The sequence below is a fragment of the Periplaneta americana genome, chromosome 3 (assembly GCF_040183065.1).
Source record: "Periplaneta americana isolate PAMFEO1 chromosome 3, P.americana_PAMFEO1_priV1, whole genome shotgun sequence".
Classification (NCBI taxonomy): domain Eukaryota; kingdom Metazoa; phylum Arthropoda; class Insecta; order Blattodea; family Blattidae; genus Periplaneta; species Periplaneta americana.
The window spans coordinates 74,140,091-74,163,860 of NC_091119.1; the positions used below are offsets into that span (position 1 = coordinate 74,140,091).

The 23,770-nt window shown below is 35.4% G+C and overlaps 1 protein-coding gene across 9 annotated transcripts in view; it reads right to left on the reverse strand.

Moving 5' to 3' along the window:
* Positions 1-23,770, reverse strand: part of LOC138696171 (26S proteasome non-ATPase regulatory subunit 5) — a 109,362-nt gene that overhangs the window by 4,785 nt on the left and 80,807 nt on the right. For 8 of the 9 annotated variants that reach the window (XM_069820773.1, XM_069820766.1, XM_069820768.1 and 5 more), the window contains one exon: positions 22,852-23,041. The exons of the other annotated variant lie outside the window; for it this stretch is intronic. In XM_069820773.1, coding sequence (XP_069676874.1) covers positions 22,852-23,041 — 190 coding nt within the window. The remainder of the gene's footprint in view (positions 1-22,851; positions 23,042-23,770) is intronic. 9 annotated transcript variants of the gene reach the window in all.

Consider the following 23,770-nt stretch of genomic DNA (forward strand, 5'->3'; position numbering starts at 1 on the left):
GAACAGGGCTCGCCGCCCGCCAAACTTCACGCAGTAATCCCGGGAGGGGCGGAGCTTACGAGCGATGACAATTCCCGGCCCCGGATTGGCCGATCCGCCAACCAATCCCGTTTCACCTGAGACAGCCACATCTATATAACCTTTCGACTTTCTGTTCGGACATCACTTCCCTGAAGATGGCTGCAGAGATAGCAGTCGAAAGCTTGGAGCATTCCAAAATCTTAACTCGGCTGATATCCCGCGAAAACATATTAGCGTAGAAATTTTATATTAAAATCTCTGACCCCACTGGGAATCGAAACCGGGCTGGCTAGTCTAGAGGCAGACATGCTACCACAGTTATTCTTTTCGCCACTTGGTGTGCTGCTAGATGTAGTAAGTTCTCCTAAGATAAGAGATGGCAGCAAGAAAAATTTCTACATTAGTGCCTCTAGCGTGTGAAACAGGAAACTCAATAAGTTACGCATTCTATTACATATTTATCCATAATGAAAGTCTGAACCGAAACCTGGAGAGAATATTCTACAAAATATTGCCATTCATTTAAAATGATTTGCCGGAAAAAGGACCTATTGACATACAGACACATCTTTCAGAAAGCTTCTCAATTAGTAATACAAAAATGTGTACCTTATGGAATAATAATTAATACTTAATATGTGTCCTGTGTATATTTGTAAAGTTATTCCACCTCTTACTTTCATTTGATCATGAAATAACGCAACAAAATCACACATCAGTTCTGTGTGAGATGTGGGACGATATCGAAGATTCAATAAAAATAAATAACAGCATAAAATGAGTTAACATAACAAAATCAGTTCATTATAGCATATTAAATTACTATAGATAATGAAGAGTTCTTTTTAGTTGGTTATTTAACGACGCTGTATCAACTACTAGGTTATTTAGTGTCGATGAGATTGGTGATAGCGAGGTGGTATTTGGCGAGATGAGGCCGAGGATTCGCCATAGATTACCTGGCATTCACCTTACGGGTGGGGAAAACCTCGGAAAAAACCCAACCAGGTAATCAACCCAAGCAGGATCGAACCAGTTCTCCAGTGCAACTTCAGACCGGCAGGCAAGCACCTTAACCAACCGAGCCACGCCGGTGGCTGATAATGCATAGATAAAATGGAATTAGTTAAATTAGAATTATGGAAAAATAAGAAACATTTTCTCATGTATTTTGTATTCGATCCACCTAATAACATACCTGATTTAAATCATATAGAAATTTCACATAACACTGTAGTCATAGGAGATTTTAATGCACATTCTAAAACATGGAGTTATAATGATATCAATACAGCTGGTAAAATATTATAAAATTGGATAAATACTAACAGTTTAGAACTAATATTTCATAAAGAACAAGATAGTACATATATACGAGGATCACTCCAAAGGTAATGCACAACATTTATTTAAAAATTACATTTTTATCCTACAGCTTTGCTATTTTCACAGAATGTAGATACATCTTTTAGGTACAAAATGTCACTTTTTCACATAATCCCCATCCCTTTCAACTGCCTTACGCCACCTTGGAACGAGGACCTGTACAGCTGCACAGTAAAAGTCTGGAGCAACACATCTGAACCACTCTTTAGCAGCGTGCACGAGGGAATCATCATCTTCAAACCTCGTTTCGCGAAGGGATTCCTTCAATTTACCAAAGAGATGGTAATCGCATGGTGTCAAATCAGGACTGTAAGGCGGAGGTTTCAGTGTTGTTCATCCAAGTTTTCTGATCTGATCTGTGGTCTTGTGACTGAGTGGCCGTACATTATCGTACAATACAGAACATCCTGCTTCTCTCGATGTGGTCGAGCATAACATCCTGCTTCTCCCAATGTAGTCGAACATGTCTCAATCAAACTTGAAGTTTCTTGAGAGTTGCCACATACGAATCAGAATTTTATTAATGGTAATTCCATATGGCATGATGGCCACAAGCAAAAATCCTTCTAAATCGAAAAACACAGTAGCGATAATTTTTCCTGTCGAAGGTGCAGTTTTGAATTCTTTCTTTGGTGAATTTGCATGATGCCACTCCACTGTCTGCCTCTTTGTCTCCGGTTCAAAATGGTGCTTCATGTCCTGTCACAATTCTTGCAAAAAAGTCATCTTCACTATTCTCATATTGGTCCAAAAGTTCGCTGCACACTGTTTTTTGGGTTTATTTGTGGACTTTTGGCAACATCCTCAGAACCCACCTGGCACAAACCTTTTTTAACTCCAACTGTTTTAATATTCTGCACTTGCTTCTCCTATTCCCAACTTGGAGTGACAACTCTTTCACTGTTACACGTTTGTCAGCCACAACCATGTTGTTAACACGCTACACATTGTCAGGACTTTGTGCAGTGCAGGGTCTGCCACTGCGAGAAGTATCCCAAATATTGGTGTGCCCTTTTTCACCAAATAATCTGCTTGACCACCAACTAACTCTATTGCAATTGACAGCTACATCTCCATATACCTTTTACAATCTCTTGTGAATGTTTCCCAATGTCTCGTTCTCACAGCATGTTGCTTCTGACGAATGTCAAGTACAGCAGCTATCTTGAATGAGTGCTATCATGGTGCCACTCACGGGAACGATTTAAATTAAATTTGAATACAAACAGGACCTCCATAAATTGCAAAGGTGTAGAATAAAAAATAAATTTAAAAAATGTTGTGCATTACTTTTGGAGTGACCCTCGTACATCACACAGGATCTACAACAATCCAGTTCTACTTATTGTTTCTTCTAATATAGCTGATAGACTGCTTAGAAAAATTTCAGATACTTTGGATTCTAATAATAGAGCTGTAATTGTTCATATAAAACCAAATAAAACACATAAGAAAAAACAAGTAAAAAAAACTCACGGAATTTTTAAAAACCTGACTGGAAACGAAATACAGAAGAATTATTTACTTTTTTTAGGAACCCGGAGATTCATTGCCACCCTCACGTAAGTCCACCATCGGTCCCTATCCTAAGCAAGATCAATCCAGTCTCTGTCATCATATCTCACCTCCCTCGAACCTATTTTAATATCCTCCCATCTACGTCTCGGTCTCCCCAAAGGTCTTTTTCCCCTCCAGCCTCCCAACTAATACTCTATGTACATTTCTGCATTCGTCCATATGTGCTACATGCTCTGCCCATCTCAAACATCTGGATTTAATGTTCCTAATTATGTCAGGTGAAGGATGCAATGTGTGTAGTTCTGCATTGTGTAACTTTCTCCGTTCTCCTGTAACTTCATCTCTCTCAGCCCCAAATATTTTCCTAAGCACCTTATTCTCAATCACTCTTAACCTCTGATCCTCTCTCAGAATGAGAGTCCAAGTTTCACAACCATACAGGTAATATAACTGTTTATAAATTCTAACTTTCAGTATTTTGAGAGCAGACTGGATGACAAAAGCTTCTCAAGCGAATAATAACAAAGCATTTCCCATATCTGTTGTGTGTTTAATTTCCTCCTATTGCTCTAAGACAGGGCTTGCCAAACTGCAGCCTGCAGGCCAGATGCGGCCTGCGAGTTATGTTTGTTCGGCCCACTTACTAACTTGAAAAAAATTAAAATTCAATAAAAAAGAAAAAAGGACAGTATGCCTTAATAGGTTAATTTATTGACGAATTTCGATCCATGAAATCAAATCAGAGGCTCAGATTCTTAAACAAATTTCTCAAGTAATGTGGTAACAATGGTGTTGCTATAATATAGGCGTAATGGTTGCAAAGAAGCGGTCAGCTGCCAGGCGACTGTGGGTTGGCCAGCCCAAGCACGAAGTGTGGCAACAGAGCAACCAGAGACTGCACCGCAGTAAGCTGACAACAGCAACTGCATTCTGTACACGCTCAAACATTCTAGAGCAGTGGAACTGTTAAGTGGTAAATATTATCCAGTTAAGAATTGTAATACCACTCTGAATTAATCCACAAGCATTTACTAGTAGTTCTTACAGCCTAACTTAATTTTAATTATGGCACGGAAAGAAAAGAAGTGAATGTCGTGTGTTTAAACAAAAATGGAGTTTGGACTATTTTGTGATTGAAACTGGAAATAAAGCAGTATGCTTGATTTGTAGCGAATCAATTGCTTTGTTCAAAGAATATAACATTCGCAGGCATTATGAAATGAAACATTCTTAAAAATTTTCAAAATTTACGGGGAAGTTAAGGAATGATAAATTTGAAGCTATGAAACGTGGAAGTAAGATTTAGTTAAGTTAACAAAATTAGTCTTTCAGTACATACCCGTACAATTGTTCGTAAGGTGGAAGATATTGCCAGAAATATAACTTGCCAGTTCCATGAAAAATCAAAGCAGTTTGAATATTTTTCACTGGCACTTGAGTCCTTAGATGCTTCAGACATGCTTCACAGTTACTGGTTTTATTCGTGACATAAACAGTAACTTTGAAGCCATGGAAGAATTTGGATCTATGCAGCGATTGCAGCATGCATGGAACAATTACCGGTGAAGACATTTTCCATGAAGTTGAAAAAAAAAAAAAAACACTTTCTCAGAATAGCTTGAAGTGGGAGAAACTTCAGTGTAACACAAGAGACGGGGGCAGAAACATGTGAGGCACGAAAAAAGGTCGTTGGAAGGGTATCTGAGCCTGCAATATAGTTGGGTGCCCAAAGCCTATGACAATCCACTGTATTATCCATTGTCATGCATAATGTGGAAAAGATTTGATGGTATCTTTTGTCATGGAGTCTGTAGTGTCGACAGTGAACTTTATTCAATGTCATGGACTTAAACACCGCCGTGAATTTATACTGGAAATAGAAGCAGTTTATCTCGATATTCCCTACCATATTTCAGTTCGGCGGCTCAGTTACGGAAAGGTATTACTGAGATTCTTTGAGCTCAGGAAAGAAATTGAAATTTTCTTGAACAAAAAGACATGGCGCCTACATAATTGGTAACTGTGATTGGATTTGGAGGATGGCTTTCCTTGCAGATATAACCAAGCATATGAAATGACTGAAATCCTAGGTTATAAAGAGAAGGAAGATTGATCTCTAAACTCTACTCTCATGGTGCAGGGATTCAGAAAGAAATTGGTGATTTTTTAATCCCAATTTGTGAACAACAGCTTCATTCATTTCCCATGCCGAGAAAATTTCAGCACAGAAGACACAACAGAATTTCCTGTTCCTTTGTGTCAGCAGGTTATACACTCTCTTCAATAACAGTTTTAGAACCGTTTTTCTGATCTCGATGTCAATGCAGAGAACATCAAGATTGTTATAAAACCTATTTGAACGCCATGTAGAGAAATTGTCACGTGAATTGAGCTGGAAATTATTGAAGTGCAGTGTAACGACATTCTGAAGGACAAATACAAGGAAGGTAATTTGGTGGACTTTTACAACTGTCTGCCGAGTGACACATATTCTAATTTGAAAGACTTTGCACGAAGATTAATATCAGTGTTTGCGTCAACTTATGTTGTGAAAAATCATTGACTATGACTAGTAACTTGTAAAGTATTAATTGCATCAATTATTAATATGTAAGTATAGGTTTTAGGTCAATAAAACACAAAGTTCGAATACTAATATTGTTTATGAGCTTTGTTTATTACACTTAATTTAAACTTACGTGACTTAGCCTCGATTCTTTCTCGGATGGTTAATGTGGCCCTCGCTATGAAAATTTTGGCAAACCCTATTCTAAAACATTGAATTTTTCCATCTCTTGAAAGGATAACTTTCCAATTTTTATATTTCCAGTTCGTACTATGTTCTGGTCACGAGACATAATCATATACTTTGTCCTTATGGGATTTACTTCCAAACCTATCACTTTACTTGTTTCAAGTAAAATTTCCGTGTTTTCCCTAATCATTTGTGGATTTTCTCCTAACATATTCAAGTCATCCGCATAGACAAGTAGCTGATGTAATCCGTTCAATTCCAAACTCTCTCTGTTATCCTGGACTTTGCTAATGGCATATTCTAGAGCAAACTTAAAAAGTAAAGGTGATAGTGCATCTCCTTGCTTTAGCCCGCAGTGAAATGGAAAAGCATCAGACAGAAACTGGACTGTACGGACTCTGCTGTATGTTTCATTAAGACACATTTTAATTAATCGAACTAGTTTCTTGGGAATATCAAATTCAATAAGAATATTATATAAAATGTATCTCTTAACCGAGTCATATGCCTTTTTGAAAGCTATGAATAACTGATGTACTGTGCTCTTATACTCCCATTTTTCTCCGATATCTGTCAAATACAAAAAAATCTGATCAACTGTATTGTATTCTATTTATTTACATTCCATGGTATTTGTACATTGCTTCACAGCTAGAATATGGAACATGCCAAACAAAGAAAAAAAGAAATCTTAATAATACTATAAGTCTTGATTATAGTCACACTCTAGTTGAAATATGTACAGAAGAATTTTATAATATAGTCTACCAGTACAACACAAAGTTTTAGTATCAATACTTAATACAACACAGAAATATTCATGAAGCATTGTTGAATGTCATGAATTCACTTACAGAATAGTAGGCATGAGAAATTAGGTACTTTTTTAATTTGGCTCTAAATAATCTTATATTTTGAGTTTGATTTTTTATATCCCTAGGGAGACTATTAAAAATTTTTACTGCCATATAACGCACTCCTTTTTGAAGCAAGATAGACTTGTTGATGGAGTATGAAAGTCATTTTTTGACACGTATTTATGGTATGAACTGTTGAATTAAATACAAAGTTTTCACGATTGCACACAAGGAAGATTATATTAATGAAAAAATATACTGACAAGCCATGCACATTATTTGGTAGTTTTTTTAAAATGGTGTTACACAATTCCCTAAATTTGGCACCTATTATTATTCTAAGTCGATCTAAGAAGAATTAGAAGAAAAATTAGCACATAATATTCAAATTAAATCAGAATCCTCAGAGGTTGGATCGGAAAGTAACGCACAATAATTTTTTTCTGTGTTGGTATTGCGGCTGGGTTGTTGACATTTCACCGAGATATACTTTGAAGTTTTCACTACAGACACAATTTGTTTTGCATGTGCAGCTCTATCAAGAGAATCGTGAACTACGCAACAAAGATGGCGCGCATGTTACTGTCAACTTGTGAAGAGCAGCGAAGTGTTGTGCGATTTTTTGTGGGTTAAAAGATATAACCTGAGTGAAATTCACAGGGACATGTGTGGTGTGTATGGGGAAGACTGTATGGACCATAGCAACATCTCCAGGTGGGGCGCATTCTTCACAGACGGCCATGAGAACCTTTGTGATTCGCCACGTTCTGGATGGCTGATAACAACTGCAACCCAGCAGAATGTCACAGGCATTGAGGCGGCAATTCTGAATGACCGGCGGATCCAACTGCGAACCTTATCTTAGTAGTTCAACATTTCATATGGTGCGGTGTATGATATTGTGCATGACACAGCGAAATTTCATAAAGTTAGTGCCTGCTGGGTGCCTAAGAACCTGACAGACGACCACAAGGGCCAGCGAATGATGACATGCTTGGACCACTTAAGGCATGACTTTCTGAAAGGAATTGTCACTGGTGATGAATTCTGGGCACACCACTACACACCCGAAACAAAACAGGCCTCTATGGAGTGGAAACATGCTGCTTCTACATATGCATGGTGTTTTGTTGGTGGACTTTGCTAAACACGGGACCACTGTGAATGCTGCAGCCTACATTCAAACATTGATAAGGTTACATCATGCCCTTTGTGACAAACGTCGTAACATTAATGCTGATGACGAAGTTCTTCATGACAATGCTCGCCCCTGTATTGCGGCTTCTGTTCGTGAGAAAATGAACACATTTGGTTGGGAGGTGCTCCAGCATCCACCATACAGTCCAGACCTTGCACTGTCGGACTTTCATTTGTTTGGTCCCATGAAGAAATTTCTGGCTGGTCATCACTTTGCGACCAATGCAGAAGTGCAATCAACTGTCCACAGATGGCTATACTGCAACCGAATGGACTTCTATGAACAGGGTATACTCAAACTGGTACCATGTTGGGACAAAATGTGTTGAGAAACTTGGCACCTATGTAGAAAAGTAGCTAAAAGATGTGAGTTCATTCGTCTATTTTTTTATTTTTGTTTACCTATTAGACTTTTTTTTTTAATTATTGTGCGTTACTTTCCAATCCACCCTCGTATAAATTCCAATATATGCAAATTTTAATTGAAACAACACAGAAGTACATTCCGAGAGGAAAAGTTAGGACATACAAACCTTTCTGGACAGAAGAATTAGAAAAATTAAAAAATGATCGTGAAGAGGCTAGAAAAGCAGTTACATTTTGTAAAGATAAGGAAAAGATATTAAACTGGAAGAAGAAAACAGCAATTTTTTAAACGGACATTAATTGATACTTAAAGAAGACCATTTAATAAATTTATCGAGCATTTAGATTACAGAAAGGATAGTACTAAAAATTTATAAGCATTATCTACAATTAAAAAAGAAAATAATCCGAAGCAACCCATAATATATAGAAATAAACAAATAACAGATGACTCAAAAATCGAATCTATAATACTAATTTTACGCTAAGTACCAAAACGCTGCAAACAAGAGCAAAAGATTATGAAAAATGAAATTAAAGAGAAAAATAGGCAACATAAAACAGTTATTTAACCTCAACAGAAAGAATTTTCTATGAACCTTTTAAACTGTCTGAACTAAATCTAATCATCAATAACTTAAAAAATAATAAAGCACCTGGTCCTCACATAATTCACTCTGCATTTATAAAACATCTAAGTATTAAAGCTAAAATTACATTGTTAAATTTTTACAACATTGCTTGGAAAACTTCTGTCCCAACAAATTGGAAGAAAGCTATTATTATTTCTACACTAAAACCAGGCAAAGCTGCATCTGATATTAATAATTATAGACCAAGATCATTAACCAACCAGTCATTTAGCAAAAATCATGGAAAGCATGATTTCAATAATATTAAGAGAGAAGTTGAGAAGAGGTCCCATGTCAATTAATGGGCTGAAGTGATGAAAAAATTCGAAGAAACAGGTGAATTAGATGCCACACCAGGGAGAGGATGGTGGCCCATTCCCATGGAAGTCAATGACGAAGTTTCTGTAGCTGTAGCTGACCGTGCAACCAGTGCTCGAGCTGTGTCACGTGGATTGTCGCTCCCCTGGTCAACAGTTCGCAAGATTTTGTGGTGCATTTTACACTAGTATCCGGACAAAATTCATACTGTGCAGCAATTGAAACTCTGTCAGTTTAATCATAACCACCTTGACGGTGTTCAGTGTAGCACAGCACGGACTGCAATGATAGTAGCAGTGTGAAACCTCATAGATATGCTAATTAATTAAAATTTATTTCATGTGCCGTCTATGCTTATCCTTATTTAACAAGTATATTGGTTATACAATATTTTGTTACATAATATATCAATTGAATGTTTTCGGCTCTATGGAGCCATCATCAGAAACAAGTAAGCCCATATGTATGATATAAGTACGCAGTATATTGCCGTATAATCCGTTATTTAATCTGAACGCACGCAATACACGTGATGGGTTTTCAACCTACCAATATTCTCCCCCCCCTTCCACCATCAGCTGTAACATAGTTTACGTAATTTCTGTACACGGAGCGCACCAAGCAGTTGCTTTCTGTCTTCAGTGAGTTCAAGAACACATCCGATACACTCACCATAGTAAGTTAAATTCACACAAGTTTCAACCCAAGACACAGTCAATTATATTTTCTCTTATCAATTTTGCATAAATTCTGCCCTTATAATATTTCAAACTTTTAATTAATAAACAACTGTTCCGTGCGCTTACGTACTTATAAAATCTCTACACGAGATGTTCTGTAATAGTTTCATGTGAATTATTAAGATCATGGCAATAATAGCATTGTGAGATATGTGTATACTTTGTTCTGGTAATGTGCATCATAGTAACTTTGACCATAGCATTACATTTGATACTTTCTTCCCCTACAGTTGTTGCCCCAGCTACTACCAAATTATGGATATCCACACAGGCATCAAACTGGACAACTATTATTCCTGATTATAATAATTTTAAGTGTTTTATGTAATTTTATCATTAACAATTTTAACTCTAATACGGCCCACATAGCCGCTTTGTATTTATAATGTAATTATTGCCATACAATCATCGATTTTACACAGAAGCATGTTAATTAATATTAATTGAGTTTACTTGTACGGTAATATACTGTGTACTTATATCATACATATGGGCTTACTTGTTTCTGAAGATGGCTCCATAGAGCCGAAAACGTTCAATTGATATATTATGTAACAAAATATTGTATAACCAATATACTTGTTAAATAAGGATAAGCATAGACGGCACATGAAATAAATTTTAATTGTCACTAATAGTATATTAGCTTATCGGTCCCATCATGCCTTTTAAATTTATGCTAATTAAGCAATGCACTTGCGAATTATTAAAAAAAAAAAATTAGTTTCGCATCTTGCCACCAGGTGAAGATATGGTGCTATAACCAGTCAGAACGTGGTATGGGCGCAGGAAAAAGTCAGGAAAGAACAAATGCATGATAATGGCACGTTTATTAGGGAATATGGTTACAAACACTGTTCAACATGGCCTACCAACTCAGCAACATGTCTCCATAACATGGCATGGTCGACAGTTGCTTGCAGCGTATCTGGTGAAATCAGAGCGACATGTCTTTGTATGCTAGCCTTTAGGTCAGGCCGTCCTCTCCCTGGTGCGACACCTAATTCACCTGTTTCCTCGAATCTTTTCATCACTTTCTTCATTCATTCATTCATTTATTTTATTCCATAGATCTTACATGAGCAATGAAGCTTTAAGATGTGGAACAAGTCAGAATTTTACAATTACAATTACAATTTTTACAAATTTTTATAGTTTTACAATTCAGTAATTTTCTACAATTTTTAAAATTTTGTGCAATTTTTTACAATATTTTGGCGAGATGTAGTGAGATGAGGTGAGGTCCGAGAATTCGCCAAAATATTACCCGGCATTTGTCTTTTGGTTGGGGAAAACCTCGGAAAAACCCAACCAGGTAAGCAAATCAAAGGGACGTAATCTAATCAAAGGGGTTGATGCCAAGGACTCGCCATAATTAATTGACATGGAGCCTCTTCTCAACTGTTTCTGTCGGCGATATTCTCGCAATACAGCATTGCTATTGCTGTCATTCTGGTAAACTTCACTAGCAGTGCACGGTCTCTCTTCTCAATAGCCATTGCGTTTCCCAAGGAAAAGTTCAACCTTCTAAATTTTCAACAAACATTCACTTCACTAACAGAATCAACACACGTCACCAAACAACAGGGAACTGACAATGCAATGCAACTGGAAGAACATACTGACATCAGAGTTACAGATAATTGCAAGTTTTAGCTGCTTACAGCGCCACATTTACACCTGGTGGCGAAACTTGGAACTAATTATTTTTTTGTCATAATTCGCGAGCGCATTGGTTAGCATATCTACAAGGTATGAGGTTTCACACTCCTACGATCATTGGAGTCCATGCTTTGCCATGCTGAACACCGTCAGATTAATTATAATCACCCTGTACTAAAAAAGGTACTACGTAAATGGAGAAGCTCTAGAACAATACTGAATACAACTTATAATGTGTACATAAAACTGGTTTTAAAATAATGTAGTGAAATTTTAATATCATCTAAAAGATAAAGTATTACTTGAACACACTCAAAATTTAGCTTTATGTCTGATAACAGGTGCAGTTAATACTACACCAGTTATATTATTATTATTATTATTTTCCAATGACTAGAATTGACGATCAAGTCATTTCCTCTCTAGCTTCCCAGTACAAGTTAACAAGGTCCTCAGCCTGTTGTGCAGTTGGGTTTAAGGCTGGGCAGAACAGAAGGTGTTTGTCCATGATTTGGTCAGGGTTTTGCACAAAACACATCTGTTGGATTGGTAATGCCTATCCTGTGTAGATGGTGAGCCAGGCAGTCGTGTCCTGACATCAACTTAAATTTTGCTACAGCTTCCTTGCGGCCTTTATATTTTACTTCTGTTGATAGTTCATCAATTTTTTTCCTATGACTTACCTCTGGCAGCTGTAATATTTTCTTGCGTGTTTTGCATTTGAAATGCTTTCTTGATTTCTTCAATCTTCCTGCATAGGTTTGATTTGGAGTGGATTATTGTTTAAGTTTTAGTGCCCTTTTTAGCAAGTTGATCTGCCATTTCATTGCCAAATAGTCCAACATGTGAAGGTATCTACTGGAAAGCTATTGACTTGTTCTGATGTCCTAGGTGCTTTAGGAGTTTACGGCATTTCAAGACGGTTTCATTTTCTGGTGTTTGGTTGGAAATTATTGCCTGGATTGCAGCTTTTGAATCTGCTAAGATCAACGGCTTTTGTGAACATTTTCAAACCGAATAGAAGGTTCTTAAGTGCCACTTCTATAGCTTTTACCTTTCCATCAAAGGCTGTGTTTGCACCTACTGTAACATACTCACTAAACAAGGCCGAGTAAATGCCAGATCCTGCATTTTCACTCTTCATTTTGGAGCCATCTGTGAAGATTCTTAGCCACTCTGGTTCTGGGAACTTCTTATTTATTTCTTCCAATGTTAGTTGCTTGGTTACTAATGGAGTTGTGTCATTTTTATTTATTATTTCTTTTACTGAGAGATTGGCATTATACATTTGGTCGTCCAATGGATTCAGCATTTGAGGTTTTTGTTCAGTTTTGGCTTTCAAGTTGTGTTTTTGAAAAAGATGATCAGTTTTATGGAAGAATGTTGGTTGTGTGCTTAAGTTCTGTAGTGCTGTACTTTTCGGTTGAAGTGCTATTGGGGGACAAAGTTACTTGCCTCCCCGTGGTGTCCCCTGGGAGCAAATATGCTTGCAAAGTGAGTAAAACTATAGGCGGAGGAACAACCAACATCTTGCAGTAGAATGCTGGAGGATTATCAACAACTAAAATAACATCAGTTATATTATTACAAGCTATAACAGACAACAAACCAATTATATTAGAACTAGATACTCAAGCCCTATTGACTTATAAGACTTCCAGATTTTGAAAAATAAAACAAATATGAAAATTGTAGACACAAGCTAAAAACCCAGAAAAATTTCATACAAGAAATCCTAAAATTCAAAGAAACTCTGGGAATAACTAAACAAAAGGAGAATTTTCGTGTAGCTATACAATACAACCTATACTTAAGAAGCAAAAATTCTAACACTGGAAACTCTACATACTACATACATACATACATACACACACATACATAGATGACTCTCTCATGGATCTTGAGGAAGGAGTTGGAACAGGTGGTACTTGTGAATTCTTTTCCTTCTATAAGAATGTGGAGAATCAATCAATCAATCAATCAATCAATCAATCAATCAATCAATCAATCAATCAATCAATCAATCAATCAATCAATCTTCTTAATGTATCCACCTGTTTGCTGACAACATAAAGTCCACTATAGTTCACTGTAGTCTATTCGGTTGTTGCTTTTCACGAGAAATGAGAGGTATTTTGATCAGTGTTCATTATACAGTAGATGCCTGTTGCTAGTAGCCAGAGTTGGAGTGTAGTCAATATATACTGGAGAGCTGTGTCTTCTGCAACTGGTACTGATGATTTTAATTTACTTCTTTTGTGGTTTACGGATGGACAGTATAGAAGAATGTGTTCCAGATCTTCATCATGATTATTACACCACAGACAAGTAGGGTTAACAGAAATGTGAAATCGGTGTAGGTACAACTGAAGAGAAAAATACTACAAATTCTGATGGAAAAGTGGAAGCCATTTATACATCCCTTCAAAATTTATTTCTTTGGAGTCATCACTGCAAGAATATAGCCATATTAGGTGACTCTAGAGCCACAATGCAATCAATAAAATAATAATCCGAGGCACGACAGCCCACAAAGGACCATGGCTGACCAGCCGGCTGCTGGCCTCACATCCACATGCCGAAGCAGAGGTGGACGATCATTCAATCAGACAATACAATCAATCAATAGTATCAACAAATCAACCAAAAATAGAAAAAACAAAAGAAATCCATTCAATGATTAAACAAATCCAAAGTTTAAATAAAATCACAGTTCTTCAGTGCATTCCTGCACATAATGGTATAAGCGGTATTTCTTTACTAGAATGTTGGTTCCATTCTAGCAAAGAAAGGCAATGAAATCGAACAAAAAGAAAACTATAATTTTCAATATCTATACTAATAATAAATTTGTAGCCGAAATTTTTCTGGTAATTTACGATTTTCCAAAAATAATTGATCCTAACATATATAATTAACCACCCTGAAACCGAAAATCGCTTTTTTGAAATTTTTGTTTGTATGTCTGTCTGTCTATCTGGATGTTTGTTACCTTTTCACACGATAATGGCTGAACCGATTTATATGAAAATTGGAATATAAATTAAGTTCGTTGTAACTTAGATTTTAGGCTATATGACATTCAAAATACTTTATTTGAAAGGGGGGGTTATAAGGGGGCCTGAATTAAATAAATCGAAATATCTCGCTTATTATTGATTTTTGTAAAAAATGTTACATAACAAACGTTTCTTTAAAAATGATTTCCGATAAGTTTTACTCTTTGCAAAATTTTGATAGGACTGATATTTAATGAGATAAATGAGTTTTAAAATTAAAATAATGCCATCTAAGGCGGTGCAATGAAATAAGAAAAAATGACTTCGTCTATAAGGGGCCTTGGACAACAACAATCGAAAGATATTAAACATAGCCTACAGAGAATGTTTGTGTGTTTGTATGAAGTAATATCGGATGCTAAAATTAACCGATTTGTATAATTAATTGTTATTTCACCATTGGAAAGTGTAGTTTCTCTAGATGGACATAATGCTATAATGTTATTATAGTAACTTCTGAGTGAATCGAGGACAGGTAAGATTAAAATAACTTCTTATCCACAGAAAACTTAATAGGCTATTTTTTACATTCATTAAACTATGGTTGCATGTAATAACAAATAAGAAACATGTTAAAGGAATTGTGATTGCACCAAATGAGTGCTCTCTAGACGAAAATGATCGCATTTTAATAATTTAAAGACAATTTAAATTAAGTAACGTATTCAACGATTTATCCTTCTATCAAACACGAATGTTCCCTGGATCAAATGTCCTATTTTAATTCTTTAATTACTTTATATTTATTTCTAACAGGTGCAGCGGAGCGCACAGGTACGGCTAGTTATTCAATAAAACAAGTTATTAAAAATAAAATTAAAAATAATTATGTCTAAATATTAAATACTACAGAAAATTCCCATTGGAAAAATTTACTACAGAGACTTCATTTAATTTCTGACCTACCACATAAATCTGCTGTGACCATGTTCAGACTCCTTACAGGTAAACATTTACCTGTCTACTCCAAATTGTGCATTGTGTTCTCAAGAAGGAGAAATGAATATGGATCATTTAACACACTATGAACCACGACAAAAAAAAATACAGATCTTACATCTAAATACAGGGAAACAAGAAAGAGAATAACTCGATTGTTAAATCAAAAGCATTAGATATTTACTTATCTATAGATTATGTTATATACAGTAAAACTTCATTTATACGTTTATATGGTGGTCTGAAGAAAAAAAACGTATAACTGAATTGGGGTTTAATCTGTTTTTGCATGATTTATTTTCAATTTATAAATTTGTTATATTATGTGTTTGTATATCTATTTTGATCTCAGAAACACATATTACAATTAATACAAATTTGAAACAATGCTTAGGTTGAACAATGAAGGGTGTGAGATATGTCACGCTAGGCAGAATATGCATTTGGAATATAATGTATAAAATTGAATCATAGAATGCAATTTATGGTTAGGCAGCACTTTTCATTCTCTATGGGATAACACGAAATACTCTAAGCAATATCTCACTTAGTCCATATGGTTTTTGGAGATATTTTGCAGTTTTCTGCATTGGATTGGCACCTTTGATACCAAATAATTCTTTTATCGCATCAGATGTCAGGTAAAACTCTTTCCAGTCCAGAACAACTTCCAGTACAATGAAGATCTCTAGGAATAGCTGCATTTATAAGGTAGCGTGTGGCAATAAAACACCTCAACTCCAACTCTGTCATATCTATGCTAGCTATCCGGAATTTTGCAGGGAATTGATAAACTACTCGTTTGGAGTCAAATTGCAATTTGTCTACCTTAACTTTAGTAGTAAAATCACTGTTTGGAGTCTAACTGCACTAGTTTTTCGTTTTTCCTGAAAAATCAGATTTTTGGATGAAGTGCAGTTTGATTTGATTCTAAGTGATTCATATATTCGGAATTATTATCTTCTTCTTCTTCTTCTTCTTCTTCTTCTTCTGCCTGACAAGTGTTAGGCCACAAGGCCTGTTATAGTCTCACATAAAATTTTCATGCCATCTCTTAGCAGGACGACCCACAGATCTTTGGCCATGTGGTACATAATTATAAATTGCCTTTGGGAGTCTACTATTACTCATTCTTTCCAAATGATGTTTCCAATTAGACTGATATTGAACAATGTAATCTAAAACTGGTTGAGTTTTTAGTTCCTTTAAAATTTCACAATTTCTTTTCAGATCCCATTTAGTATAGCCCTCTGTTCTTCGCATGAATCGCATTTCACAAGCTGTTATTCTGCTTTTATCTGCTTTCCTCAGTGTCCATGCTTCGCTGCCACAGCTGAGCATCGGTCGTGCCAATGTGTTGTAGAGACGTATGCGGGTGTGTTTTTGAACCAAGAATGGTTTCATTACACTATTTATAATGCCCATAGCTCTTGTGTATTTATTAATTTTCTTGATATGTCGAATTCTTAAAAATGGAAAGATTGTAACCTAAATATGGGAAACTATTACATCTTTCTAATATTTTATTATCAAGACAAATTTTACTTTCTATTGGGTATTTCCCACAGAATGCCATAATTTTTGTTTTATCTGTTGAAATTTCCATATTGTATGTGGCTGCTACTTGCTGCAAATTATATATTGACCTTTGGAGGTCGTCTTCTGAAAGTGCTAATAATACCAAATCGTCTGCAAAGAGAATTGAATCCAATTTAAGGTGTCTGTTAATTTGTATATATCCACGGCGAGTTTGCTTCCACTCTTTAATTATTTGGTTCATATAAATAATAAAGAGAATGGATGATAATCCACATCCTTGCCTTACACCAGTATTGATGGGTGTCCAAGAAGATAGCTTAACATCTTGTTTAATTGCTATTTTATTTTGGTTATATATGTTATGAATATTGTGGATAAACTGTTGTGGAACATTGTCGTCTACTAAAATTTGTAACAACCTTGATCTGTCTACTTTATCAAAGGCTTTCTTGAAATCCACAAAAGCCATATGTGTCTCGATATTCAATTCTTTGTGTTTTTCTAATAATAGTTTCACTGTATAATATCCATCTGTGCATGATCTTCCTTTACGAAATCCCATTTGTTCCTCTCCAATGAGATTGTCATAAAATTTTGATAATTTGTTTTTTATTATATTGGCACAGATTTTGTAGCCTGAATTCAATAAACTGATCGCACAATAATTATCACAGTCCTGGCGATTGTTCTTCTTGAAGATCGGTATTATAATTGCATTTCCCCAACTTTCTGGTGGTACCTGTCCCTCCAAAATCATATTTAAAAAATTAAGAAATCTTTCCAAGAAAAGTTGGCTTGAAAATTTAAATAGTTCAAGATTGATGTGGTCTTCTCCTGGTGCTTTGTTGCTCTTGAGATTTTTAATGACAGTAATTAACTCTTCCATTGTAATTGTCTCATGGTTAGTATTACCCGAAAACAGAAGGGGGAATGTTTCCTCCGTTTTTGTCCATAGATTCTGAAAATAATTACTCCATGTACTGTTTGTGATGCAGTTCAGATGTACTCTCTCTCTCTTATTTCATTGTTGAGATTTTTTAAAACTTTAAATATTTTAGGTTGTGATCTAGTGATATCATTTTCCAGAAAGTGTACAAAGTTTTCCCAACTTTCTCGATGATTTTTGCGTACTTCCCTTTTGGCTATTGCTTTCTTCCTATGGTATTCTACTTTATCATTTATTATTATTATTATTATTATTATTATTATTATTATTATTATTATTATTATTATTAGTGTATAAAACACGCGTAACTATTCAATTTGTTTCTTTCCTTATAATGATACATCAGGCCATGTTCTCCTTTCCATTAATTCTTCACCAGCATGTGTTTTACACAAAGACTAATATTACGATTAACTGTTGCCATATTAATAATGCAGCGACATGAAAAATTTTGAATACAAGTCTGGAGGTGAATTAAATCGGAAAGTAAGCAGACCAGTGGTCTTATACAAAGTCCAAGTGTCCGGGCATTAAGTTTAATAAATAATAATAATATATTCTCGGTCGAATAGCGGGAGTTTAGACAATCAGTGAACTTCATTATACTTAGGTATAATAGAAACAACGTAATATTTATACTTATTGTGCTAGATCGAACAAAATTACAGTATTTCCTAAGAAAAATCTTTACGCGCCTATGTCAGTCAACAGAAATAGGCTGCTTTTGTCCCAAAATCATGTGGCTCGTCCGTATTTCGATGTTGATACCCCTCAGTAGCCTTCTGATCAGCTATACACGCTATATTATACTAACTCTATGTTGTTTGTAACCCACTTCTGAGGTTGGGACGCCTGTAAGACAGAGTTACGTTGCCCCAATGATATGGTATGATAGGATAACTATCAATGTATGGTGCCAGGAGAAGTCTTAAACCTAAACTAAACCTAATATCTAGACCATGGACGAACACAGGAACATTCTCCTTTAAGGGGTTAGGTACAGCTTATAGCAGTAAAATTTTGGAAATATTCAACATTTTTTTCCTCCATTACTGTATCTTGTACAGTAATAAAAATTGTATGTGTAAATCACTGTCCTTCTGCTATACGAAAAAAATATTTTTACGATTTAAAAAAAATTATTTACACTTTTTTTTTTCAAAATTCAGTTCACTGTACAGTGATGAGGTTTTTCCCTCATAACTAAAAAACTATCCAACATTCAGTGATGACATTTTTTGTGTGTATTTATGCATGTCATATTTACAATATGATGCAATCTCACTTTTCTACCTTTGATAGATTGTCTGAAAAAAATAAATTCATTTAAAAAAATGGTTAAATATCAGTACTTTTTTATAACACAAAATAAAAAAAAAAATATTTATTAAGGAATGTAGTTGAAAGAGCATGATATTGTAAACGTGAGTTTCAGCTATAAAATAAAAGAGCGAGAACATGAAAAAGTTAAGTTAACAAGTTTATGAGTTATGAGAGAAACGCTTCATCACTGCACAGTGAACTGCTAACATTTTGAATTCTGAATATATATATATATATATATATATATATATATATATATATATATATAAATTTTTTTTTTAATCGTAAAAGTATTCTTTCATATAGCAGGACAGTATTTTACACATACCACTTTTCATTATTGTACAATTTACAGTAATGGAGGAAAAAAATCTTGAATATTTCCAAAAAATTTACTGCTGTAAGCTGTACCTAACCCCTTAAGGAAAAATTTCTGTGTTCTAACCGAGAATCGAACCCAGGACCTCAAGAACTGTAGTCAGAAGCTCTGCCCATTAGCCCAAGAGGCTGATCAATAATCATGAGCTATTAGTCTCTTGAAAATATTAATTATGTCCATAATTTTACTCGTAAAACAGCAAAGTAACAATAAGGATCAAAATGTAACAAAAGAGTCATGCAGTTTTCTTGTTGAAATCAAATAATTAAGTGGCCTATATCGATATGATTTTAATATTAGCATTTTTTATTATTTTTTGTACAAAATATTCAGTGAAGGCACCATGTTGATTGCGGTAATTTCTTAATTCATGACAAAGTTTATTATCTACAAGAAGTATTAAATTTAACTACACTCTTCATTCATCTTGCAAAGCTGCCTTAAAGAAACTTATTATAACGTTTGATTGAGGCAGCACTGACATAAAATACACGGATTCACATATCTCGTTAATTGTTCATCTCAACATCCCAGAAAAATATTGGACTGCAAGATGGCTGAGAGCTTCATTGCCATGATACCACAGTATTGGCAACCAACCAACCACAACCAACCAACCAAACCAACCAACCAACCAACCTATCTCGTTAACTATAAATCCTATCAAAATTTTGCATGGAATAAAACTTGTCAGTAAGAATTTTATGCTCGACCATGTTTAAATGTAGTAATTATACACCTGGTAGCAGCCCTTTAATGCATTCATTAAAGTTCAGGTTTTCGATTATTCTCGGATATGCAATCGAAAGACAACTAGCGAAACGTCACGGAGGCTGGAAATCCAATACTGTCGCAGAAGGTTATGTTCTGTTACTATAATAATTAGCGTTAATTGTAAATAATATTCAAATAAATTCAATTTGTCATCTCGTTTTTCAATGTCGAATTCAATTTCAAGGTTATATCAAGATTAATGTTTATCTTACTCTCTAGATTATATCAAGGTCGTCGACATTCGTTTCCTGGAAAAAATCAATACTTTCTCGTCTGTGCACATCTCACAATTTATGAGGTAGGCTATTGCACTCACTCACATAACAGTAACATGAATACTTATGAATAATTTCAAGTTAGAAATATGGTCGAGCATAAAAAGTCGCATGAAACTTGCCTATAATGGTAATTAAGACGCTCTTATGAAAATTATGAAACTCGCACTCATTTCATAAACATCCTCGCGTCTTAATTACTACCATTATAGGCTCGTTGCATAATGTACTATAAAAGAAACTTTTGTTATGTAACATTCTCCTAAGAAATCAATACTAATAAGAAAAGCCGTAAATCCCCAGTGGGGCAAGGCCTCCTGCTTGGGCAGGGGTGGCTCAAGTCTTGACCATCAGAAGAGCTGACCTGTGGTCTATAATCAATACTAAACGAGATATATTTCGATTTACTTACTTCAGGCAGCCTTATAGAAAGTATTTTGGATGTCATATAGCCTAAAAATATGCTCTGATTGAGGTTCTGGCTGATATGTACATCTATTATCAGGCAGTACATCTCACTTGATGATATGTGTCAGAGGAAGAACAATTGTTTATATGCATCAAGTCTGACTAGTGTAATATGTAGCTAGTTAGCAAGATATGCAACGGAGGGGGAAAGGAACTGGCCACCCTACCTAATTATCTCCTGGTCTAATTGCTTCATAAGTGGTGCTTTCTTGGTATCAATTGAGATTCAGACCTGTCTTTGGACAGTTGACTAAACAACAAAAGTCTAAAATCTAAATGAAAACTAACTTATTTTACATATCAATTTTCATAGAAATCATTTCAGTCACTATAGAGTGAAAAGACAGACATACAAACAAAAATTTAAAAGCTGCGATTTTCGTTCTCAGAATAGTTAATTATTAATTATACATGTTAAGATCAATAAGTATTTTTGTAAAAACGAAAATTACCAAAAAATTTACGTTACAGTTTTATTATTAGTATAGATAAGTAAAATGTGAAAATCTACTTGTGATTGTAAGCTAATATTAAATACAGCATATAATTAAAAAAATGGTTTATACTCAATACTTGTGGTTGTTAATCTGAAGAAGCATAAGTGATAGTGAACTGACAACATGATGGCAGTGCGGTAACTGTCACATGAGAAAGGTAGGTAAGATCAAACCTATGCTCTCCTGCAAAGATCGAATTCCAATCTGTCGTAAGATGACGTCAGTTAATTAACACATGATTGTGCATTCCACACAATATACCTATACGCCAAAATGGCCACACCAATTCAATAACCACATCAATCAATGATCGTGTTTTTTGTTTTCATTTTTAACCACTTAAATTTCCCTTGAAGCCTGTGGAAACAACTCATTTCTGTGGTTACCTGTCACTACAGTCAAAAGCTGACAACTTTCTTAGATTCACATGTACTTGGCATCTGGCCTAAACTATTCAAATACTTTTTCATTGCTTCATATTATACCAGTAAGTCAAAATTATTTCTTAGAAATTTCACTGGATCTGAAATTATTAGGTTACTATTACTGTTACCTCTAACTAAGGTTCTGGTGGATAAGTACATCTATTATTGGGCAGTACATCTCACTTGATATGTGACTGAGGAAGAGCAATTATTTGTTTGCGCCTGAAGTCTATTAGTGTAATATGTTACTAGTCAGCGATGCACTGGAGGGGGAACGAAACTGGTCACCCTATCCCATTATCTCCTGGCCTAGATGCCTCGTTAGTGGTGCCTTGTCGGTATTACTTGTGAGGTTCAAATCTGTCTTTAGACAGTTGACTAAACAACAACAACTATTACTGTTTACGACACTTCACTGATTTATGCCACAATGGCACAAGACAGTTTCTACATTCCAAAATTTCTTCAACCATTTCTCACAAACACGTCCAGTTGGCATTTAACATATTGGAATTATTCACAATCTTAATTTTTTAGGCATTCTGATAAATACAAATAAGAAAATTTACATTTTGATTATTTAAAACACAATGAGAAACAAAATTACAATTTTTGTTTATATTGTTGAAACTAAATATCTCTTGAATTTAACGAATTTGTAGAAGCAATAACAAAACTGTCTACTGAATCATTTATTTCTTTGGAACATGTCAGTCCTACAGACTATTATTCTGTGAAATATCATAGTTTTTTCTTACACAAGCCACTCGCTTACCTGGAGTACTGTTAATGCATTCTTGGCCCCACTGTTGTTCTGCCAGAACCTGCAGAACTTGCATGCCTGCCAAACGCAGTTCTGTAAATGGCTGGCGACAGACTGACATTATTAACTCCATCGGATTGACTGCCATCTTCTCAAACCAAGATTTTGTTATTGCAAGTGATTGCGAATTCTGATCTGGAAGCTAAAGAATTTCAATTTCTATTATTCCGGAGATTTCAATATAAGTAACTCATCACACTGTTTCCAATACAAAAATTTATGTGCACGCACGCACACACACAGATATATATATATATATATATATATATATATATATATATATATATATACATACATACATACAGTAAAACCATGCTGAAACGTACCCTCTATGAAAAAGAAACCTGCACAAATGAAAAATAAATTTGGGAATGAAATGATTTCCTATGAAAATAATACTGTGACAGCGACGTGAGATTCGAACTCACGACCAGCGTCCCGCAAGAAAGCAGATCGCACGGGCTCCACGGAACATTGGGTGACGTCGCGCGGTGGAGAGAAGGGAGAGAGGGTGTATTACGTCACGCGACGAGTCTGCGCGCGCAGCTGCTACGCAGTGGATGTGGAACGACCTTCCCGATTATTCCAGACGTCTGTCGATGTAGAGATATTGAGATAATTCTCTACACACCTGTAGAAGGTTCTCGCAACTATGATTTTGCTATAAAAGAGCAGGCGCCAGCGAACTAGACGGGGTTGTTGTAGAGTTTTCAGTTATTCCGTCAGTGAGTAAGCCAGAGCAAGCAAGCCAGAGTTCGACTCGAGTGTGCGTCCGCATCTGCGTCAGCATCCGAAGGCCTGAGTTCGAGTGCAGTGGACCGCAGTTGGAGGGACCTGAGTTCGAGTGCAGTGGACCGCAGTTGGAGGGACC